The 22,799-nt window shown below is 31.5% G+C and overlaps 3 protein-coding genes across 3 annotated transcripts; all 3 read left to right on the top strand.

The window, feature by feature from the left end:
• The first annotated feature begins 2,364 nt into the window (after positions 1 to 2,364).
• LOC134713725 (serine protease inhibitor Cvsi-2-like) lies at positions 2,365 to 4,071 on the top strand. The gene is made up of 3 exons (XM_063575015.1): positions 2,365 to 2,478; positions 3,364 to 3,495; positions 3,866 to 4,071. The coding sequence occupies exons 1-3, from the start codon at positions 2,442 to 2,444 to the stop codon at positions 3,964 to 3,966; spliced, it is 270 nt and encodes an 89-aa protein (XP_063431085.1). The 5' UTR covers positions 2,365 to 2,441; the 3' UTR covers positions 3,967 to 4,071.
• A 5,668-nt stretch (positions 4,072 to 9,739) lies between these two features.
• LOC134713726 (serine protease inhibitor Cvsi-2-like) lies at positions 9,740 to 12,353 on the top strand. Its single transcript, XM_063575016.1, has 3 exons — positions 9,740 to 9,855; positions 10,584 to 10,715; positions 12,076 to 12,353. Exons 1-3 carry the CDS (start codon positions 9,816 to 9,818, stop codon positions 12,174 to 12,176), a joined length of 273 nt encoding a protein of 90 aa, XP_063431086.1. The 5' UTR covers positions 9,740 to 9,815; the 3' UTR covers positions 12,177 to 12,353.
• A 5,796-nt stretch (positions 12,354 to 18,149) lies between these two features.
• LOC134713727 (serine protease inhibitor Cvsi-2-like) lies at positions 18,150 to 21,826 on the top strand. The gene is made up of 3 exons (XM_063575017.1): positions 18,150 to 18,215; positions 19,230 to 19,364; positions 21,726 to 21,826. The coding sequence occupies exons 1-3, from the start codon at positions 18,176 to 18,178 to the stop codon at positions 21,824 to 21,826; spliced, it is 276 nt and encodes a 91-aa protein (XP_063431087.1). The 5' UTR covers positions 18,150 to 18,175.
• Positions 21,827 to 22,799: the final 973 nt, after the last annotated feature.

Raw genomic sequence — 22,799 nt, forward strand, 5'->3', positions numbered from 1 at the left:
AAGAAAACGAAAAGCATTTCAAATCGGCTAAGTTTGAGCCTGAATTAATCTTAATATTTTGCTCTCCAGTTATTAGAAGAAGAAAAAACATTGTCTGTAAACAATTTAGGTCAACAAGGAAATAGACATACCCATTTGTCTTTCTGATATATTTAATCCCATACCAATTTCAAAAATCAAGGATGGTCCGATGAAAATGTATGATTTATATTCATATCACATTTGTCATACCAAGTTAGGGTATCTATACTATATGCTATTCGTTGATCGCTATCGCTGGTGGTTGGTGATTTTTTTGTACTGTCCGATATGTGTGAAAATAAATTCCTTTAATGTATTATACGTCTAAAATAAACAAAATAATATAAAAATGGTTTCGACGAAAGTTTACTTTAATGACAACCAAATAAATAAAGGCAACAGTAGTATACCGCTGTTCAAAACTCATAAATCCATGGACAAAAAACAAATCGGGGTAACAAACTAAAACTGAGGGAAACGCATTAAATAAAATTGTATGTCCAACTATAACAAGATTTATCATGGTTGTATCATGTCAATACACACGGTCAAATGGTTAAACCTCGTCCTGTTACTGTTTGATTCTCTACGTTCGTGTAAAATATATACATCTTTCTTTTGAATATACAGTATGTCTCATGTCATAAAGCTATGCCTCATTTAAAAAGTTATAACAATTAAATCAAATAGCGACATGTGATGTTTCAGTGTGGGAGACATGAACTAAGCTTTCTAAGTAGTCATTATTGTTTTGCAACTACCACCAAAAACACAAGTTATATCACTTGATATAAAAGATTATTCTCAAGTGTTGTAACGGCTTAATGTATTTCCCTTGATTTTAAAAGTCAATATATGGTTTTCGTTTCGGTGTGTGTTGCATTTTCGGTTTTATTTTGTTGCACTTCGGTGTTTATTTCGTTTCCCTTATTTTATGTGTTTCTTTCAGTTTATTTGTATCCTGTATTTGTTTTCTCTCAATCGATTAATAACTTTCGAACATTGGTATTCTACTGTTGCCTTTGTTTCAACCGTTGGAGAATATTTCAAAAATAAATATTCAATACTTAAGAAGCGAAAAGCAAAAATAGCATAGCTTATCTTCCTGCTTTTGCGAGTGAGAGGACAACCCCTCTTTACACCTCCATTCAGCCGTTTGATAGTCGTTGAGTTCAATTGTTTTACTACATTGTTATTTTAAACTGATGATAGCACAGTCAGGATTCTACCGCGTCAAAATTATATAATTCGCAATGCTGCCACATGATTTTCAATCGTGAAAAAATGAAAGTTACTTTTGGGAGGAGGCGCTATCAATTTAGGTCCGGAAAACCTATAAATTTATCTAAATGTCATTGTTACGATCATACCATGGGAATTGTATTGTGTATTGTAAAAGACGAGTGTTTCCAACACTAACCAAATTCTATTAAGATATTTCATCGAACAGCAAACTGTCAGAGGTTGAGGACTACTTATTCTCTATTTCACACACATTGAATGATTTTAAAAAAAAAGGCATAAAAAAGATCCCATGACGATTAAATAAAGTCTGTCGTCAAGGGCTTTCATTAAAAGATAAGAAGGTGTCAGTGTCCGACTTTTCTTTTATTACATTTCATGAATAAAATAGTTGATATGCTTAAATTTTATTAAAGAAACCGAGTAAACAATATAGAAAGGAAATACATCTTAAGGTTTAACATTTTTAATAGCCCGAAGTTGTTTTTGTTTGTTTTTCAAACATACTAGATGTTGTTAATACTCAAAATAGAGGTATTTCATTTAACCATCCAATTTTGGGAACTGTGAATTTTCAATGTAATTATATCAAAATATAGTCGAAATACAAGATAATTATGTAATCTGAAACATATTTTGACTAAATCAAAATATAGTCGAAATACAAGATAATTATGTAATCTGAAACATTTTTTATCTATACGTTTTTTTAAATTTTTTAATTTTTTTTTATCAAAGATGCCAAGTTTGACAGAGCAATCAAGCTAAACACGCCTGAACGTATGAAGGTATACCACTTTTATCTATTCAAATATTTTTTTCGAGGGAAAATGCACAAATTAATGCTTCAAAAAGGTGAATCGTGTATCTTCCTTTTGATGTATTAGGTTGAAATAAATGCCTGTGTGTCACCAGACTATTGAAACAGATGTAAACAATTCAATGAATATAACTAATTGGTAAGTTTTTACCTTATCTAATAAAGGGTTCCATTTTGTTTTTTAAGTTTTGGTTTTAACTGGATATCAACCAGTATGCCCTTAATGATAATCGCGTGTATTTAGTTCGTGACCAATATAAGAAGTGAACATGGAAAAGATAAGAAACCACTTATATACTACGACATTAGGTGACAATCTATCACTAACCATTTCGCATACTGTTAGCAAAGTCTTAACATGAGAACCGCCATTGTTTTCGTTGTTTGCTTAATTGGTAAGTGCAATTAACTTACATGTGACCTGTTCTGTTAAGGAACAGGAATGAATTCCGACTTCAGGCCAGATACACATATTCTTATGAATTCTATTGGACATGTTTTATTGCCAACATTAAGTATTCGGAAAATAATGTGGTGGAGACTTTCGCCATTTCTGTTACAAGAAATATGATATTTTGAGTTTAATTTTCCAAGGTATCAGTTATTTACGTACATATATTATTGGTTATAAGAAGATGTGATATAAGTGCCAATGAGACAACTCTCCATCACAGTCACAATTTGTAAAAGTAAACCATTTGCCATGATTAATACTAAGCATTGCATACAGCTGGGCGCCTTGTATTGTACATGCTAACCTAGAATGTGTTGTCCAAGATCCGTAATCTGTAGTCAATAATGATACTCTTTCACACTAAGTAATGAAGACACTATTGTGCATTTGGAACGGATATAATTAATGTTATGATAATACATAGACACTTTGCATCGGCAAACTGATTCGAAATTGTGACCGTAAATCTGTACAATTTCCAATGATTTTTTTTGATTTTTTTCATATATTTTATTAAGTTGTTGCACTCATTATTGTATAACTTTGAACTTTGATTACAAAAAAAAAAGACATTGAACTCTTAAAATTCACCGAAGTAAACACCGCGTACATTTTGTATATTAGAAAATGGTAATGGGATAAATTACACCGTTTATTTAAGTTTTCTTTTATATCATATTCCATGTTTATATTACTTGAACCGGGAACATAATTGCGTCCTTCCATTTTATATTCATAGTACAATATATTTCTAACTCTTACAATTTATATTTTTTAATGAAAGAAGAGCACTCCAAGATTTTTTTTATTAAATTGTGTTTTACAGCATATGTTACCGCAGAGACATGTTCAGGCAACAATAACTTGGACACACAGTGCTCCCATCTCACTTGTGATCAGGGATGGCATTTGGCCTGTAATAGTGGACAATGTACTTGTGTTCAAAACACCGCAAACGGTAAGTTTGGAAAACTTGTTTTAGAAAAAATAATTCAATTATAATACATGTAAATTTTATTATTATGTTTCCTGGCTTGGAATATATGTAATTTCACGTTTTCATCGAATAAAGTCTTGTCTGTTTAAAAACGTGAAACAGCAGTCCACAAATTTCTACTTAAACAACTGTTGAGCATCACGAGTCGAACTACACACCTGGTTTTAACTATGACGCCCGACAGGGTAAACAATATCTGCTTTACCAGGGGCACATGTAATAAAAACAACAACAAACGCGACACAACGTTTACAAAATTTGGGTTAGTGAGAATTGCGGCCTTAGTCTTTGCATTTAAACCTTATAGTTTACATATTTTAATAAATTGCAGCTTGTACTACTAAAGCAGAGTGTGATGCAGTTTCTAACTGGGATTGTCCAATGAACCGTCGCCATTGCATTGATGGTACATGCAGGTGCACCAGATTCTAGTTTACTTGGACCTCGAATGAAAGAAAATCATTACCGATCATTCATTCATCTTTATCTGTTACCTAACATATTTCGAATTAGAGAACGAATAAAGATGTCACAATATGTTTTTCTTTTTCAAAAAAATATTTCCAATATTGATTTAAAACCTCAGCAAAGTACATACACTATATATATATTTTTTTGTAGCACTTCGATGTTTCTGTTGTTTCCTTGTTTTTCTCCTGTATTTGATGTGTTTTCCTCAGTTTATTTTTAACCCTAATTTGTTTTTTCTCCATCGCTTTATGACTTTCGAACAGCGGTATTCTATTGTTGCCTTTGTTTCAACCGTTAGAGAATATTTTCAATAAAATTTAAATCAAATACTTATGAAGTGAAAAGCAAAAAAAGCATAGCTTATCTTCCTGCTTTCGCATCATTTGTTATTTTAAACTAATGATAGCACAGTCAGAATTCTACCGCGTTAAAATTATCTCCCAATTATGCCACCTAATTTTTAATGCTGAAAATGAAAGTCACTGTTGGGATGAGGCGCTATCAATTAAGGTCCTGAAAACCTATTAATCGATCTAAATGTCATTGTTACGATTATAACATGGTAGTTGTTTTGTTACAGACAAATGTATCGTATGGGATCATGATTCAATTCATTATACAGTCACTGGAAATAAGTATATCATACAGACAAGTTTAAACCAGTGACAACCATACTATATATATATACCCTCTGGATCTCAGAGTGATAATATACTTCAAATTATTGATACTAAAAAGGAAATTCTGATAAATATCTTGATCTTTTCCAAATATTGACACAAATGGATGACTTTAAACTAGAACCTATGATAAATGTGAAAATTTCAACTTTTCAATTTTCAATCTTCCAGTTATCAGCAATAACATTTTATCTGCTCAAAATTTGCTCAATTGATTCGTTAACTAGTGTATGTTCAAACTATGCGAACTTCATTAGCCGGGATAGGCTCCTTACAATAAATACTGCTTCACATCTCACTTCATAAGTTTTAAGGTCGACATCACGAATTGGTTGACCTATAAGACGTGTATGTGTCTTAACTCACTATCAATCACAGTCTTCGTTAGACCTTTATAAATCATATTAGTCGTCTTATACGTTTCCCTCAGTTTAAGTTTGTAACCGGATTTGTTTTTTCTCTATCGATTTATGAATTTTGAACAGCAGTAAACTACTGTTACCTTTATTTATTTGTAATGTTAACGATTGTATACTATTCCCCATTGTGAAATTTTCACTACATTTTGATTCGCAGGGCTGGTGATGTATGCATGTCAAGAGAAGCTTACCAATGGTCATTTTAATTATTCATGTCATTCTTATTTGCTTATGTACTTTGTCTTTAGAGTTTCTATATGGCTTTTTTTTTGTGGAAATAGTTATTTGTCTTATATTAATTAAGATCATAACACAAAATTGACTGCTGCCCTATTTTTGACAATTTTACCTCATATGTTTGTTATGCTCACGCACTGTTGTCAATATAATAGGAATGTTATGCGACTGTCATACACGTGAGAGGTTAAGCTAGCTGTAGAAACAGGTTTAATCCACCAATATCTACACAAGGAAATGTCCGTACCCAGTCAGAAATTATGGAATAAGTATTTTTCTGTATACGTTTAATGAGTTTGAGCTACTGATTGTACCATTTGATAAGTTTTTTTTTAATTTGTTAAATAAGTATTACCAATCATCAATCTATTTTTCTAGAAAATATCCCTGTTAACAGTGTGCCAAAGCTACAACCATGTACACCATCAAAAGGATAAGATATCGGAGACACGAACACAGTTATTAAAAAAAGAAAACATTTTTTTTTAACTCATAATAGATACCAGGACTAAATTTAGTATACGTCAGACGCGCGTTTCGTCTACAAAAGACTCATCAGTGACGCTCGAATCGAAAAAGTTAAAAAGGCCAAATAAAGTACGAAGTTGAAGAGCATTGAGGACCAAAATTCCTAAAAGTTTTGCCAAATACAGCTAAGGTAATCTATGCCTGAGGTAGAAAAGCCCTAGTATTTCAAAAAATTTAAAAATTTGTAAACAGTAAATTTATAAATATAACCATATCAATGACAATTCATGTCAGCACAAAAAGTGTTGACTACTGGGCTTGTGTTACCCTCGCGGAAATAAATCTCCACCCGCAGTGGCATCGACCCAGTGTTTGTAAATAAACTCATTATAGATACCAGGACTAAATTTAGTATACGCCTGACGCGCGTTTCGTCTAGTATTTCAAAACATTAAAAAATGTGTACACAGTGTAGAAGGATCTAGTTAAGGTTTGCTTTTGAATATTTTCACGTAATGGAATAAGAGACGATTGTACATGCATTGATTTTTACAAGCGAAAGGGAACGCGTGCTTTTCTTATATTCACCTTTTCATTGCTGATTCGAAGGTCTAGCGAAGAAATATAAATTATATTAACGTCAAATATTGATCTATGAGTTCTAACAGCTACTATAAAATCTATTTCAAAGCCAATCGTACATTCTAGAGGAATAAAAGAGAGGCAAACAAATTCAAAGGAACATACAAACTCAAAAATTAAAAAAAGATTGAAAATAAAATCACAACGGAATGGCAGCCAACATATAAATGATTTCAACATCAACACTTGGGGCACTTCGTTTTAAAGTTTATATGTGAGCAGCAACCCTCAATTAAGGAAATCATGAACGAGAATGAAGTACCAACTGAGAGATATATACTCCAAATGCAGGGTCTGATGAAAAGTTGCCACAAAAAAGTTGAAAGTTCACAATTGGTAACTTAAATCACCGCCTTTGTCGTCAGGTTTTGTTCTCATTTACCCTTGTTGGAAATTATAAAAAGTAAGTCCAAGATATGAGGCAGAACTGAATTTAAAAAAAAAAGATGTGGTATTATTTCCGATGAGACAACTCTTTACAAGTGACCAAATGACACAGAAATTAACAACAATATGTCACCGTAACCTTTAACAATGAGCAAAACCCATTACGCATAGTCAGAATTTGTTTGTTTTTACAGTGATTTAGAACTTTATTTTTTTGTTTTACAGTGATTAATATTCTAACACAACTTTGACTGCTGTTCTCTTATTTTTGACATTTTTACCTATTATGTCTGTTTGTTTTATTCACACATCGCTGTCCATATACTGTATTGTAGTGCGACTGTCATAAAAACGAGAGGTGTAGCTACCTATAAAACCAGGTTTTAACCACCGTTTTCTACATGAGAAAATTACTGTAAAAAGTCAGGAATATGACAATTATTATTCATCCGCTTGATGTGTTGGAGCATTTAATATTGACATTTGATTACGGATTTTAGTTTTGAATTTTCCTCGGAGCTCGGCATTTTTGTTTTTTTTCTTTTGTAGCCGTTATTCAAAGTTCGATGAACTTGACGAATGTATCATATTAACCTAAGTTTTAACATGTTCTTTTAGACTAAAATACATTAGTTGTACAACTGCTTTGTTTTTTGTTATTACAACGCTTACCCGTGCTATGTAAGGGTTTGTGCGTTCACAAACATGTTAGTCTCACAACATTGTTTATGTACATATACCTAGTCAGGAGCCTGCAATGTAATGGTAGCCATTGGTCATGTCTGTTTTATTTGTTTTTCTTAAATTGTTTCATGAAAAATGTGGCACTGAGTTTGTTTTCGTTTGATTTGATTCACATTTCTAGTTTCGGGGCTGTTTAAAGCCGACTATATGGTATTAGTTTGACATATTGTTCAAGGATGTAAGGTTGCCTATAACTGCTTATATCCACTTCATTTAAACTGCAATGGATACTTGTTCTTTGGCAATCATACCACATTACCTTATTTGTATATTGAATTGCAGTTCTATATTCATTAAAATATCGTAATATCTTGCTTATTTACAACCCTCAAAAACCGATGCTGCAAGGTTTGCAGATAACAAAGATCTTAGATAACTGCAATAGTAACCGTTGAGTTTATATGGTTATTTTCTGTGTGAAGTACTTATATATAAATCTTTTGATTTATAAGTCCATATCAAAACATTTGCCATAGCCATTAGGTATATTCGTTGTTTTTGAAAAAAAGATAATTAATATGTATTTATCCAAAGTGTTCATTGACTCTCGTGAACTTTAATTGGAACTTGAAACTTCTATATTCGAGCATCATTGATAATTTTTAAAGACGAAACTCGTGTCTTGCATCAAATATATGTATTTGATAAGTTATGAAGGGGAAAGCGTCAATACGGTTTCCATTACTAGTAACAGAAGAGAGTTTTATCCGCTTTCTTTTAAGAGGTTGAGTAAGATACAACATCAGGTTAAACCCAGCATTTTCTTTGGAATATGCCTGTACCAAGTAAAAAATATGACAAATGTTTGGTTGAAAAAGAATGCTTTTGTCAGTTTTTAAAATTACTTTTAAGTCTTGTATTTCTGTTATACTTTTGTATTTTCTTCATTTATTTTTTTCCAAATTTAATAATCTAGTTTACAAACACAAACTTGTGATAATTTATAGGTCAATATATAACAGCACTTATAGTCAAGGAATAATTTTCAAAACTGGAATGAAACCTTTTCTTTAAATCTCGTCCATTACTAAGTTAGAAGATATATTAAATGCACGACATTAAGAAAAAATTTGTGCCTACAACAGGATTTCAGCTGTCAAAGAAATCGTCTTTATCTAAAATCTAAAAAAAAGAAAGAAAAACATACTGTCTTTTTTTATATACCTTTCGTTTTGTTTCTCAACATACTTATATCGATTCGTTGTTTTTTACATTCGCATCGGCCTATTTCATTTTAAATCGCTTGGTTTTGTTTTCAAATTTTATGAACCTTACTTTATTTGATCGTGAAATTGTTTAGGTTTTAGCAATACAAAGCATACTACTAGAATGCCGAAGAATAAGGTTGTTTGTGATTGGGTTTTCGAACTTTACAACTACTTTCAAGCTATTTTAATATATAGGTACATATATTTTACTGTTCTTAATTTGTACTAGAAATTAAAGTACTACAGATTTCTGGTTACACTTTTACAGTTATGATTTTCAAACATGGAATATTGTGATCACTGTTGATATTATTTCTGTACCAACATTTTTAGTATAAATCCAATACTGCAATATACAGTAATCAAGATATTACAACAATTTTAAAGTAAAAAATAGTACTAAATATTAAAGATAAATCTCCAGTACTACAGATTTTTAGTACAGAAATAGTACCTTTGCAAAAGTAAGGAGCTGTAATTTCGATGCAAATTGTTTAAAATTCATATGATCTGTCAGATAAATTATTATTCGTACTAGAACTAACAATATATTTGGTATACCTCTCGTCTAAACTGAAAATAATTATGTCAGCGACATCAGAAAACATGATGCACTAGTGCAAAAAGTCAGGTATTCATAATTTAAAAAGAAAACGACCAAACCATGAAGTAAATCAATTCATAACCCTAATTCCTCTAACGAAACACCCCCCCCCCCCCCAAACTAACCAAACAGAGATATCACATGTCATTGTTTTGAAAACAAGAATTGACATTTGCCTTGTTACTGTTAATTGTCAAGGTAAAGTAAAATACTTTTTTTGTTTATTTTGATTCGTGATTTATCTTATAATTATATGTACTGATGACGAGGGTCGTTCCGTAATTAATGTGAAGCAGTTACTATTATAGACAAACCGTGACATCTTAATCTATGTGAAGGCACGATACAGACTTCCAGTATTTCTTTTATAAAGATTAAAATCCTGAACTTTCACAAATACTTGTTTTATTACATAACAACAATGAAGACTGCAATTGCTTTCCTAGCTGTCTGTATTTTGGGTGAGTAGCAAGTTTATATGTTGATATTTAACGATGTAAAAAAATATTTTGTTTTTAAGTGTTGGAAAGATGGAGTTTCCTTCAAACAGACATAATAATATGGAAACAGTCTCATGCTAAGTTCGTTTCAGCATTCCTCGATAACTAAGCAGAACAAAATGTCAAATAGGAAAAGCTTTAGAGGTTTAACACTTCATTTAAATACTTCATTTCTCAACTACATAGGTTAGACATTGAAATATGTTTCTTTGAAGTAGGTGTGGAAGATACCAAAAGGGACAAGCAAACTCGTAGATCAAAATCAAACTGACAACGACTAAAAAAGAAAAAGACAAACAGACAAGTAATAGTACACAAGGCACAACAAAGAAAACTCAACATTGAGCAACACGAACCCTACCATAAACTGGGGGTGATCTCAAGTGCTCCGGGAGGATTAGCAGATCCTGCTCCACATGAAAATGTCCATTGTTAATAATGTGGAATAAACTCGTTTTTTATGCATTCTTTATTTATTTCTTTTCTTCCTGTTTCATGTACTCGAACTAAGAACTGGCATCCTTTATTTCTTATAATTCTCATAACAAACCTTTGACAAAGACCAACCATTATATACATTTATTTAGTGTTACTTGGCTAATCAGTTTATTTTGGTTTCAGTAATTTTTTTAAGTTTGTTTTTTCAATTCTATTGTTAACATTGTTTTAAATGAAACGATTATTTACAGCTTTAGTTACTGGAGAACCATGTACAGGTAACACAAACTTGGACACTCAGTGCTCTCATCTGAATTGTGAATCTGGATGGCATTTAGCCTGTAATAATGGCCAGTGTACTTGTCTTCAAAACATTTCAAACAGTAAGTTGTAACACATTTGTATAGTACTTTTGATAACTATTGATATGCTGTTTAGAGTTTTCTACCAAATAAGTCTCAATATGGGTAAAATCGACTGGAAATGCACAAATCAGTCAGTAGAGAGACTGGATTATACTTAGATACATGTCTAGTAAGTTGTTTACTACAATAATAACTAACAACAGTTCCTAATAATATTCTCCAAATCATTACTGTTTACATTTATTTGGCATTTTTAATTTTTGGGATTCGAGCGTCACTGATGAGTCTTTTGTAGACGAAATGCGCGTCTGGCGTATATACTAAATTTAGTCCTGGTATCTTTGATGAGTTTTTTTTTACAGAAAAATAATGGTAAACCCGTTTTTCATCTCTTTTTTGGGGGGGAGGAAGGGTCTGAAGCAATATTATTAAAACACCTCATTTATTCAAATAATATAATTGTGTGATATCCCTATTTAGAAGGTTTAAAACAATAATCTGGAATAATAACCACTTTTCTGGATATAAATGTTATCAATGTTTATAATATGTTATCAAAGGTACCAGAATTGTTTTTTAATACGCCCGACACGCGTACATACAAAAGACTCATTAGTGACGCTCAGATCAAAATAGTTTTAAAGGCAAACAGAGCATTGAGGACCCAAAATCTCCAAAAATTCTGCAAAGTACGTTTAAGGTTATATATGCTTGGGATAAGAAAATCCTTAGTTTTATCGAAAAATTCAAAAAAAAAATTGTTAACAGGAAATTTAGAAAAATAACCATACAATTGATATTTCTTGTCAACTCCGAAGTGCTGACTACTAGGCTGGTTATACTCTCTATTCGCTTTTTGAAAAAAATGAGTGAGTTGAGAATAATAAGAATGAGGAAGTTAGGATTAAAATCTTTCAAAGAGTATTTAAGGTATAAAGGAATTTTGAAAGAAATACATGCGCTTGCTATTTTATTAAATATTTACCTTTAGGTGGTACCCAACACCTTAACAAAAATTAATTTGGCTCGTTTAATTTTCATGAAATTTTGACAAAGTATTTACTTTGACCCTTTCACAAAAGTATGAAAGTTTCAAAACTTTTGAACCAACCGTTTTATCAGAAAAATTATACTGGTTATATAGCAGTTTGACAAACAGTAATCTCCCTATAGTGTTAGGTACCACCTTACAACTTGTTTTATGTTTAATGCTCTTGGTTAGATTAGTATCCATATGTACGGTTAACTTTGTCATTTTACCAGTATAGATGTAGTTGTAAAGATAATTAACAATGATTTCACCTGCCTGAATGTTATGTTATACAGTGTCCGTCAGTAAACTTTTTTAATAGAAAATCAAATGTTTTATTTTTTATAGCTTGTACTACTAAAGCAGAGTGTGATGCAGTATCTAACTGGAACTGTCAAATGAACCGTCGCCATTGCATTGATGGTACTTGTAGATGTAGCAGATTTTGATTTGATTAAATTGTACACTCACAAAATTTACATTTTTTTATTCTGTGGATTTAAAGACCAAAGTTGTATCATTTGTATACGAATCTATCGAGCTTTGTTCATATATTTAATTAACAAAATCTTTTTATTATTTAATCAAACTTAGAGAAAAAACAATAGCTGTGTTGAATATATGCTTAGGAGAGAAATTTGTTTTTGTTTGAATAATTTTAACTTTTCATTCTCAATAAATACCAAGAAAAACAACGTTTCGATATTATTTCATGTCAGGTTTAGACGTACCGATCACTGGGGTGGTGATAACATGTTAAGTCAACCAGCAATTGCATCGCTCAGTGATTTGACCTCATCAAGGATACAAGACTTATAAATTGTTACACCAAACAAGCTTTGCGTCAACATAAGTTTTATCAGTCGCACTCGAATCCGAGAACAGCTGGAAGGCGAAATCGAGTATGAAAGAGAAGATATTAGCAGTTGGAACGAATGATATGAAAGTTTTATTAAGGCTAAATAAATTTAACAGATTTTCGAAATGAAAAATATTAATTGTATAACTTTTTTAATTTGTATTTTATCAATTGGAAGGTTTCGCTAACTATAGAACCAGGTTTAACCCACTATATTTATCGAGAAAATGTCTGTCCCAAGTCAGGAATACAGGAATATATGTGTTGCACTTGTTCTGTTGATTAATAGCAAACTTTTTGAGTAAGCCATTTGTGTCATACTTGTTTATGCTGTGTGAAGTTTACTGATTATGCTGTAGTTCAGCCTTAATGTTTGTAATTGATATTGGTAATGATTGGGGGTTTAAAATATTTAACTTTCGCTATAACGATTTGGTTGACCAATATTGAAAATCGGTGTGAACAGAATTTCGTAACGGTCAACCAACACATGATGGCATCCACAACAGTTTTCAAAGGTATGATTTCAACTTCGTCTTGTAAGTCTTGATGTTAGTCAAGATATGAAGCCTTATGATTGTACAAAATAACAATATTGTGGTGTTCAATGAAACATTTCTGTTATTTCTATGAATCTATGAACTCGCGCGAGAAAAAAGTAATGTATCGGTTAAATAATGTCAGTGGCAAAGCACTGATTACTAGGCAAGTAAATTACAGTTCATTTTAATTCAAAATGAGTTCAGTCTTTTAATAAATTCACTATATTTTCTATATTCATTTTAGACATTACAGTTCAAATTCGTTTTTATAGTATTTTGTAAATAAGATATATTGCTATCAGTACTTTTACAGTATATTACTCAAGACCTAATTAAGGCACAATCTGACATGCTAAAATAGAAAAACTATTTTTTTAACCATCTCAACTGAAAGCAGTAAAGAATATTTTTGTATCTGCAAATGGTGCATTAGATTGACACTGTTCGTTTTTCTAACATTATTTGGTATCTGCATCATTTTTGGCGGACTTCTACTGAAATATTTGTTAAAATGAAAATGACTGTATTCTTATAATATACGATTGCAATCTGATGTTAAAACAAGTGAGAAACCGGGTATTGAAATCACATGTTGATCTTTACGTTGATAAAAAGGACTATTGCCCACTTACGTACAGGGCACATGACCAACAAATATGTTGACGATATTAATATTACGTGTATTCCATGTTTTAATCACTTATAACGTTTTGTCAGTTTCTTACTGAATATTTTACTTTGTCTTCTTTTACTATCATTACCAGCACTCATTGGCCAAAATATAATAAACTGAATATAACATGCAATTTATCATCTCTCAAAGTGTAGTTTTATTTTGCATACAAACACTTGTGAATATCGAACGAAACAATTGAAAGTTATTGAGACATATATTCATCAATTACCGAAGGACAATGGTGTAAGCAACTACAGATTAAAAAAATATATCCTATACAATATATTAAGCAATAATAGGAGCCAGAATGACAAAATATTGACAATGAAAGAACAAAACCAAACTCAACCAATTTGGTGATAAATACTTCATTTGCAGGTCGTATAAGATCGTATAAGAATCTTACAACAAAGGAAAGACAAGTTCATTGTGGGATTATTGACGCATATCTTATGTCGTTAAACTAACTTCTTAGTTAACCCTTTCTGTCGATATGACGCCTTAGACAAGATGCAATGCCGAACTTTATCTTCTTACCCTTCTGGAGCACCTGAGAACACCCCTAGTTTTTGGTGGGGTTCGTGTTGTTTATTCTTTAGTTTTCTCATGTGTACTATTGTTTTTCTGTTTGTCTTTTTCATTTTTAGCCATGGCGTTGTCAGTTTGTTTTAGATTTATGAGTTTGACTGTCCCTTTGGTATCTTTCGTCCCTCTTTTATCTGGGGTATCATTTAATTCTGTTTCAACGGGATATATATGTGATCTTATGGGAAATCTTATGTTACCTAGAGATCGTTTAGCTAAATGTTGAACAAGACGCTTGAAAGTAAAATCATAACAATAATGAATTCAGAGGGAAAATTTAAAGCAGAAAGTCCCTACTCAAATGGCAAAATCAAAAGCTCAAACACATGAAACGAGTGGATAACAACTGTCATATTCCTACCTTGGTACAGATATTTTCTTATGAAATAAATGTTGAATGTAACCTGGTTTTATAGCTAGCTAAACCTCTCACTTGTATAACAGTCTCATAACATTTCATTATGTTAACCCTTTCTGTCGATATGACGCCTTAGACAAGATGCAATGCCGAACTTTATCTTCTTACCCTTCTGGAGCACCTGAGAACACCCCTAGTTTTTGGTGGGGTTCGTGTTGTTTATTCTTTAGTTTTCTCATGTGTACTATTGTTTTTCTGTTTGTCTTTTTCATTTTTAGCCATGGCGTTGTCAGTTTGTTTTAGATTTATGAGTTTGACTGTCCCTTTGGTATCTTTCGTCCCTCTTTTATCTGGGGTATCATTTAATTCTGTTTCAACGGGATATATATGTGATCTTATGGGAAATCTTATGTTACCTAGAGATCGTTTAGCTAAATGTTGAACAAGACGCTTGAAAGTAAAATCATAACAATAATGAATTCAGAGGGAAAATTTAAAGCAGAAAGTCCCTACTCAAATGGCAAAATCAAAAGCTCAAACACATGAAACGAGTGGATAACAACTGTCATATTCCTACCTTGGTACAGATATTTTCTTATGAAATAAATGTTGAATGTAACCTGGTTTTATAGCTAGCTAAACCTCTCACTTGTATAACAGTCTCATAACATTTCATTATGTTAACAACGACGAGTGAGCAAAAAAACATACATAATAGGTAAGCATGTTAAAAGGGGTATAACAGTCAACATTGTGTAATAATCTTAGTCACTATAAAACAGACACATATGTACCAAAGAAGCACAAAAAGGTATATAGACAAAGCACATTAGCATAAATGAAAAATATCACAAAATCAGTAAAAACAAAACATCCAAAAATTAATTTCAGCTATCTTCTTTTATTTTCATCCCATAAAATCTGATAAGTGTATGAGAAAGAGAAATAAAAAAAAAAGAAATATACACTTTAAATAAAGGGAACCATACTTGTGGCAACAAAGCACGGGTATGGAGCCGTTTGTGTCATATATGTGCAAATGTATGTATGCAATCAGTATTTTCCACAATTGTAATTGTTGGAGATACAACACATGTGTATACATAGCAACAACCTGCATCTATATGCTGTAGTACATTACAAAAAGAAGAGCAAAGCTATCACACGTTTCCCCAAAATTTGGTTATAAGTAAAATTTCAATCCCTTGGCGTATTATCTTAACCGAAACAGTTAATATATATCATGAAGATACCAAACAAAAAACATATGTCTTTCGTCTACTAGTAATTGTTTTTTTAAAACTGCTTCAAATGTTTCGTGTAAAACAAATGTGTGTAAACATTACAAAAAATTTAAAAGCTGTTTCTGTAGTATAGAAAATGTTCATATAAACCCATGTTTAAGGCGAGATTAGTCTTCAGGTGTCTAGAAAAATTACTTTCATTGGACAATAACTATCATAATTGAAGAATTCATGGGGCCATATTACGAAACTACAATCCTAACTGTGTATTGCTACCTTACTTATTCCTTAAAGTTGGAGACCTTTATGGAATATCAGTTTCACAGATGACAAAATGTACGTTATAATTATGCAAACTTCAAACCTGTCCTCCTTTCCCCAAATATGATCTCCCTAATTTGGAATTTTACTCATACGAGCAACACATATGGAGCACGATTTGCTTACCATACAGAAGTACATAAGAATATTCCAAGATTTCGGTAGTGTTCGTGATGCACACTCTAAAGTTTTCAATGTTGTGAATTATTGTTTAAAATTGAGAATGGAAATGGGGAATGTATCAAAGAGACAACAACCCGACCATAGAAAAAAACAACACCAGAATGTCACCAATAGGTCTTCAATGTAACGAGAAATTCCCGCACCGGAGGCGTCCTTCAGCTGGCCCTAAACAAATATATACTAGTTTGTCTGTATGCCTTTTTTTCCTTTCGTATCTTTTGTCTCTCTTTTAAACGGGCAATTTGTATGAGTGGACCCTTTTTATCATATCTTTTGGACTTATTCGTTCAATTTTTGTCTAGTGAAGAGTAAAGAATATGTTTGTAAAAGGTATGAAGATAACATTTCACATTATCGTGCGGTAGGAAACTGTGTTTGCATATAAACTCATCATATATTCCAAGATGGAAAATTTGTATTTGTGCCAGACGCACGTTTTGTCTACAAAAGACTGAGCAGCGACGATCGAATAAAGAAAAGTTTAGGCCAAATTAGCAGGTGCGTCCAACGCACTTGTTTTTTTACCATTATCAGGAACGCTCAATCATCAACATTTGAAAGAAGGTTTAAAAAACCAGAATCATTAGAAGCTATAAAAACAGACAAAACTTAAAAGCGCTGCCAAATTCCGCAGAATAAACTCATAGATGTCAGATCTTAAATTGTGTATGCCAGACGCCCGTTTACACATGACTCATTAGAGATACTACACAAAAATAGATATCATCTTTGACTGAAGGAGGTGGAACCTCAGTTTTGAAATATTTTACAACGAGGGATTTAGGTATATATGTTTAAAATAATGTTTGCACTGAATCAAATACAATTAAGCTGATGACACTCTCATATTCTAATAGTCCACCAGCAGCGAAATCGATCGAGAACTAATAAATAAAATTAACGGTTTTACATTTTTTTTCTTCAAACTAACTTCTTGTACAGAGATTTCCACTCGACACAACTAAACTATCTGAACATGTCTCAGTATACATAATTGAAGCAGGGGAGTATAGAATGCTTGCCTTTTTGTGCCCTTTGAATACATATTGGAGTCGCATTTATCTTTAAATTTATCAAACTTGCTTTTCTTAATCTATACATGATTTGTTAATTGCATGATGAATTTATTGACAATTCAAGTTATTAAATCAGTTATGTGAAATGTGTAATCAAATGCGAACATCATATATTACTTGTTACCATGTCATTTTATTTGACCCATATATTTATTTCTCTCCAAAGGGTGAAATTTTAAAAATATTTATTCGAAGTTAAGTCTAAATAGATGATAATAACACATTCTGAAAATGACATTTTTAATTTTGAATACAATAAACTATTTATCACTTAACAATAAGCAATTTACTTATGAATCAATCACAGAATAATTTCTATAAATGTATCAACTTTCTACAAGCACTAAGAAATTCTAACTTAGGCATTATGTGAAATGTATGTGAAATTTATGTGAATTTTAAATGCGATTATTTAGATTTTAGTCTGTTTTATCTACAATTGCTAATACATTTTACCAATCGTTTGTCCAAAATGTGAAACAATAGTTATTTTAGGTCTAACGTGAGACCTTTATCTGTTTCAATGCACGCACAGCATACAATTTTGTCGTATATAAACTGAACTTCTGTTGGGACTTATAGGTTGCTACATGAAAGATAAACCATGAAGATTGTAATTGCTTTCCTAGTTGTCTGTACTTTGGGTAAGTGAAACCTTTGATTTACTGAATTTGGTTTTGATTGTCGTTTATCGTTTATTTAAAAAAGAAAAAAAATGTGGTATGATTGATAATTGGACAACTCTTCAAGAGAACAAATACCAAAGGAATTAATAACTATAGATCATTGCTTGTCCGTTTACATATATGTTAGAAAACATCGTTCGATACATAGTTGTGTCATCTTTTTGCAAGTATACGGAGAAAATGAACACATTATATTTGATTCCATCTCCAATTTTGATCCTTTTTCTAATTGTAATACCAAATTTTAGTTCAATGCATTCCTTCATTTTGGCTTTATGTAATTTAAAAGTTTAGTTGTACATATACTATTAAGCAGTCAGTTTAGAATCTTAAGGACTTAAGTATGTGAACATTGCAATTCAAATTTCAATTGTTTTGGTTTAGGAAAGGTATTTTGTGATATGGCAATATTTTTAGATACTCCAAAAAAATCAAGATTTTTTTCAAATTTAGTGTCACATATTAACCATAATATTTTGAAGGTTAATAAGCCAAAAATGTTAAAATCTTTCTCATTTTTTTAATTGCTATTCCAATTTATTCATTAAACCTTGTCAATGTGGTTGTTATTCTAGATAATGAGAATAAAGTTTCAGTAAAACCTAAAACCTTTTAGTATATCTTAATAACATATGTATATATAATAAATATATGAAATAAATTTTTGAATGATTTAAATTTACAAAATGTTTATGATATTAGAATAAGCTGTTGGCGCGTTTCGTCTACAAAAGACTCATCAGTGACGCTTGAAAAAAAAAGTTATAGTAAAAGGCGAAATATCAAACTAATTTTAAGTACTTCTATGTTTATGATTTCATTATCGAACCAAATCGTAAATCTTATGCTTTTGGGATATGAATTAATGATTTTATTAACTTGATTTCGACAAGGTTTATTCTCCAGATTAATCGAAAGATAAAACATAAACAGAGACGACAATAGATTTATTCTTTATAATTGTACATGTAGGTTACATCAGCTGTGAAGATTGTCCTACTAATAATCCTGACCGGGAATGTGACCACATACATTGTGAAGATCATTGGCATAAGGCTTGTGTATCAAATACCTGCACCTGTCTACATAGTACTGACGGGGGACAAGGTATGGATGATCATCAAAATGACGCACAAAATGATATCCTTTCATTAATATGATAAATACTAAATAATAATTGAGGACTTTTGTTTCACAAAATCAATCTGGAGTGGGTGTTACATGTCTTCCTCATGATCAGTTTGATGTTTAGGCATCTGGTATTTTAAAACACCAGTTATAATTCTTGTTGGGAGTGGGGTAGTATTTTTTTAAGCCAAATACTTTGTTTTGTTTTAAAAATACCAATAACAATGTATCAACTAACATACAGGAACAAGTTGAAATTTTAATTTAATGATTGTTTTATATTTATACTTTTTTAAGCACAACACATTGTGTCTTCGCCCCTTCTAAAAAACTATTGTTTTAAAAGAATTTAGAATCAGATATTTTATTTTAAAAAAAGATATGCCCTAATTACATGTGAGTTTTTAACTAGAAAACCCTGGGTATAGATGCTAATTAGAAAAAAAACCCACAACTTATTGGAACTAAGGTAATTGTCTAAATCGGTTATGGGTGAGAGGTTTATGCGCACGTAAATAAAGGCAACAGTAGTATGCCGATGATCAAAACCCATAAATCGATAGAAAAAGAAAAAATCTGGGTCACAAACCAAAACCGAGGGAAACGCATTAAATATAAGAGAATGACGACACAACATTAAAATATAACACACACAGAAACGAACTAAGCATTACACAAAATCAGATGAGAATTAAAAATATACTATCAAAACTAAATACATGAATTTGGGATAGAAAATTACTGTGACACGTCTTATAATAATGTGAATTCACACTCAAATATAAGAGGAAACAAACGACACAAAAGAAATACAACTCTAAAATGTAACACACAGAAACGAACTATAATATAACAATGACCTTATTCCTGACTTGGTACGGGACATTTTAAAGAAAAAAAAAGTGGGTTGAACCTGGTTTTGTGGCATGCCAAACCTCCCTCTTTTATGGCCATGTTTATTATAACATTAAAATGACAACACAACATTACAGGACTACAATACAAATAAATAGGAGAACACAATTGACAAACACACACGAATAATAGCTAACAAAAGGCACCGAGTTTAAAATGTAATACACTAGAAGTGCGTTTTGTCCACACAAGAATTACTAGAGACGCCCTGATACAAAAGCCAAAACAAGTAAAAAGTTCAACAGCATCGAGCATCGAGGACCAAAAGTTCAAAAAAGTTATGCCAGAAACGGCCATGGTTTACTGTAAGGTACCACCTGGATGACCCTTACACCATGCAGTGGATGTCGCACGTCATTAAACATGTGTCACAGTGGTTTGTGTTTATATGTTTTTATTTGGACGTCTGTTTTATTCTCATAGGAGAAGATAGGAGAAGATAGAAAATGATTCGTGTGGTCTGCAGTACTTTCAATTATATTTTGGTGGTTCCTATTGTCCTCTTTTATTTTTTAACTGTGTTTCGGATCAAATGTTATGCCTTTGATTTAGAAAAAACAGTTTATAGATATAAGGCTCATTATGGTTTTTTGCCCTTTGATGGTTTCGATTTTCCTCTTGCATTTTGTTGTTACACACATAAAGCACATGTTTATTCCTTCGAATATTAAAAGAACGACCATTTGGTTGTAGAGGTTTTTGAAGTGCATGGAAAATGTTGTAAATACATATCAGTGTTCACATAAACGTATATTTCTAGAAATAAAAAGATTGGAAAACAAACCATTTAATTTAAACATTTAAATCTCACCTTCACTAGCTTTGTGTATTAGTTTGTCTCTTAAAAATCGACGTTTCGTTCAGTTCGATTTTAATTGTGTTCATAAAATTTTAATATTCGGAACAAATCTATATATGTAGTTCTTATTACACATCAAATCAAGAGATAATTTTTACACTTTACCATTCAAGAAATGCCTATTTGGAGAACACTATAACGTTATTCGTTGATGAACGAAGCAGAGCTTTCTTTTGTGTTATAGTGCTGAATTTGATAAACCTACATGATCGACTGTTGACATCAAAACCTATTATGAACCATTCAAACATGTGTTCTATGCAATGTTAGCATGTTCTAAATGTTTGAGTTTCAGAATATCGTAGTTCAATTAACAATAACACGACGGATAGTGTATAAATAACACCAAAGTTTTTCCTTTCTACGCATTATGTTTTGTTCCTTTAAGAGTTTTCTCAGTTGTAGTTTGACATTTTGAACTGTCTTCTCTGATCGATTTATGACACTTGAACATAGATAAATGAACTCTTCATAGAAACGACTATTAACTATATATACCTTTAATGAAATGACAACTGTTAAACAAGTACGAAAGTAAGTCTAATTTGTTTAATGATTTGTTACAGCATGCACAACCAAAGCCGAGTGTGACGCCATAAATGGTTGGTCCTGTTCAAACTCACGACGACATTGTATAGATGGCAGATGTCGTTGTTCTAGATTTTAGATACTACACCATATATTTACTTGGCAGCTGCTTATTATTTTATAATAAAAATACAAAACAATATTTCTGTCTTTTTTTTGTTATTTAATAAACGGAGGGTTACCATACACGAAATAATCAGAAAAGATATCATATTTATTAGAATACATGGAATTTACCAAAACAAACAGCCAAACTAAAAAGACAAAAATTCAATGACAACAAAATAGATAGAAAGAAGACGAGCAAATGTTGCATGCTAGTTAATGAGACAGCTATCCATAAAGACCAAGCAAATAAAGATGCTAAAAGTTACACTTAACCGTGGAAAATGGAAAAAACTCAAAAAATTAATGAAAGACAGATATGACAGACAGAAAAGTCAATCACAAAAGTACAGGTTCCTGTCTTGTAACAGACACATATATAACGTGATGACCGAGTTTAACAAGATTGAAAGCCCTCTACACTAACCATAAGCTGGGGCAGTGATTTACCAATACAAGATAAGAACGAATCTAATGTAATATATGAATTATGGTTGTATGGTAAGATGACTTTGAAATAATGTTCCAAAGCTGTTTCAATCGCTTAACAGATTAAGGGTTAGGACTTAGCTGTTTCATTTTTTTTAAACAGAAGCAGATATGAATTATACTGAAAAGATCACATATGTTCATTATCGAAACCATTTGTTGAATAATCTTTAGAAATGACATAGAAGGAATGATTCAATACGCTCCGACTAATTTTACCCGACCTAACACAGTATTTTCAAATATTCAAAACTCCTACAGGTTGTTTTACTATCAATAGATGTTAAAATTGAGTGAAACATACCAAGTGATCAAAAGGTACAAGAAATAAAAAAAATCATTCTTACGTGAGAATAAAAAAGAAGGCATATATATATAAAGAAACCTTCTAACAACTTATTAAAACCTTAAGTGAAAACAATGTACTTCTGTAGGCAAAATAAATCCCTAAATAGAAG

Source organism: Mytilus trossulus, chromosome 4 (genome assembly GCF_036588685.1).
Source record: "Mytilus trossulus isolate FHL-02 chromosome 4, PNRI_Mtr1.1.1.hap1, whole genome shotgun sequence".
NCBI lineage: Eukaryota > Metazoa > Mollusca > Bivalvia > Mytilida > Mytilidae > Mytilus > Mytilus trossulus.

What these genes read in the sequence shown, in the direction of transcription:
- LOC134713727 (XM_063575017.1), top strand. Translation starts at nt 18,176, where the DNA reads ATGAAGATTGTAATTGCTTTCCTAGTTGTCTGTACTTTGG. An exon ending in CCTAGTTGTCTGTACTTTGG is followed by an intron (nt 18,216 to 19,229) that starts GTAAGTGAAACC and finishes TTGTACATGTAG; the next exon opens with GTTACATCAGCTGTGAAGAT. An exon ending in TAGTACTGACGGGGGACAAG is followed by an intron (nt 19,365 to 21,725) that starts GTATGGATGATC and finishes GATTTGTTACAG; the next exon opens with CATGCACAACCAAAGCCGAG.
- LOC134713725 (XM_063575015.1), top strand. Translation starts at nt 2,442, where the DNA reads ATGAGAACCGCCATTGTTTTCGTTGTTTGCTTAATTG. An exon ending in TTTCGTTGTTTGCTTAATTG is followed by an intron (nt 2,479 to 3,363) that starts GTAAGTGCAATT and finishes TGTGTTTTACAG; the next exon opens with CATATGTTACCGCAGAGACA. An exon ending in TGTTCAAAACACCGCAAACG is followed by an intron (nt 3,496 to 3,865) that starts GTAAGTTTGGAA and finishes AATAAATTGCAG; the next exon opens with CTTGTACTACTAAAGCAGAG.
- LOC134713726 (XM_063575016.1), top strand. Translation starts at nt 9,816, where the DNA reads ATGAAGACTGCAATTGCTTTCCTAGCTGTCTGTATTTTGG. An exon ending in CCTAGCTGTCTGTATTTTGG is followed by an intron (nt 9,856 to 10,583) that starts GTGAGTAGCAAG and finishes GATTATTTACAG; the next exon opens with CTTTAGTTACTGGAGAACCA. An exon ending in TCTTCAAAACATTTCAAACA is followed by an intron (nt 10,716 to 12,075) that starts GTAAGTTGTAAC and finishes TATTTTTTATAG; the next exon opens with CTTGTACTACTAAAGCAGAG.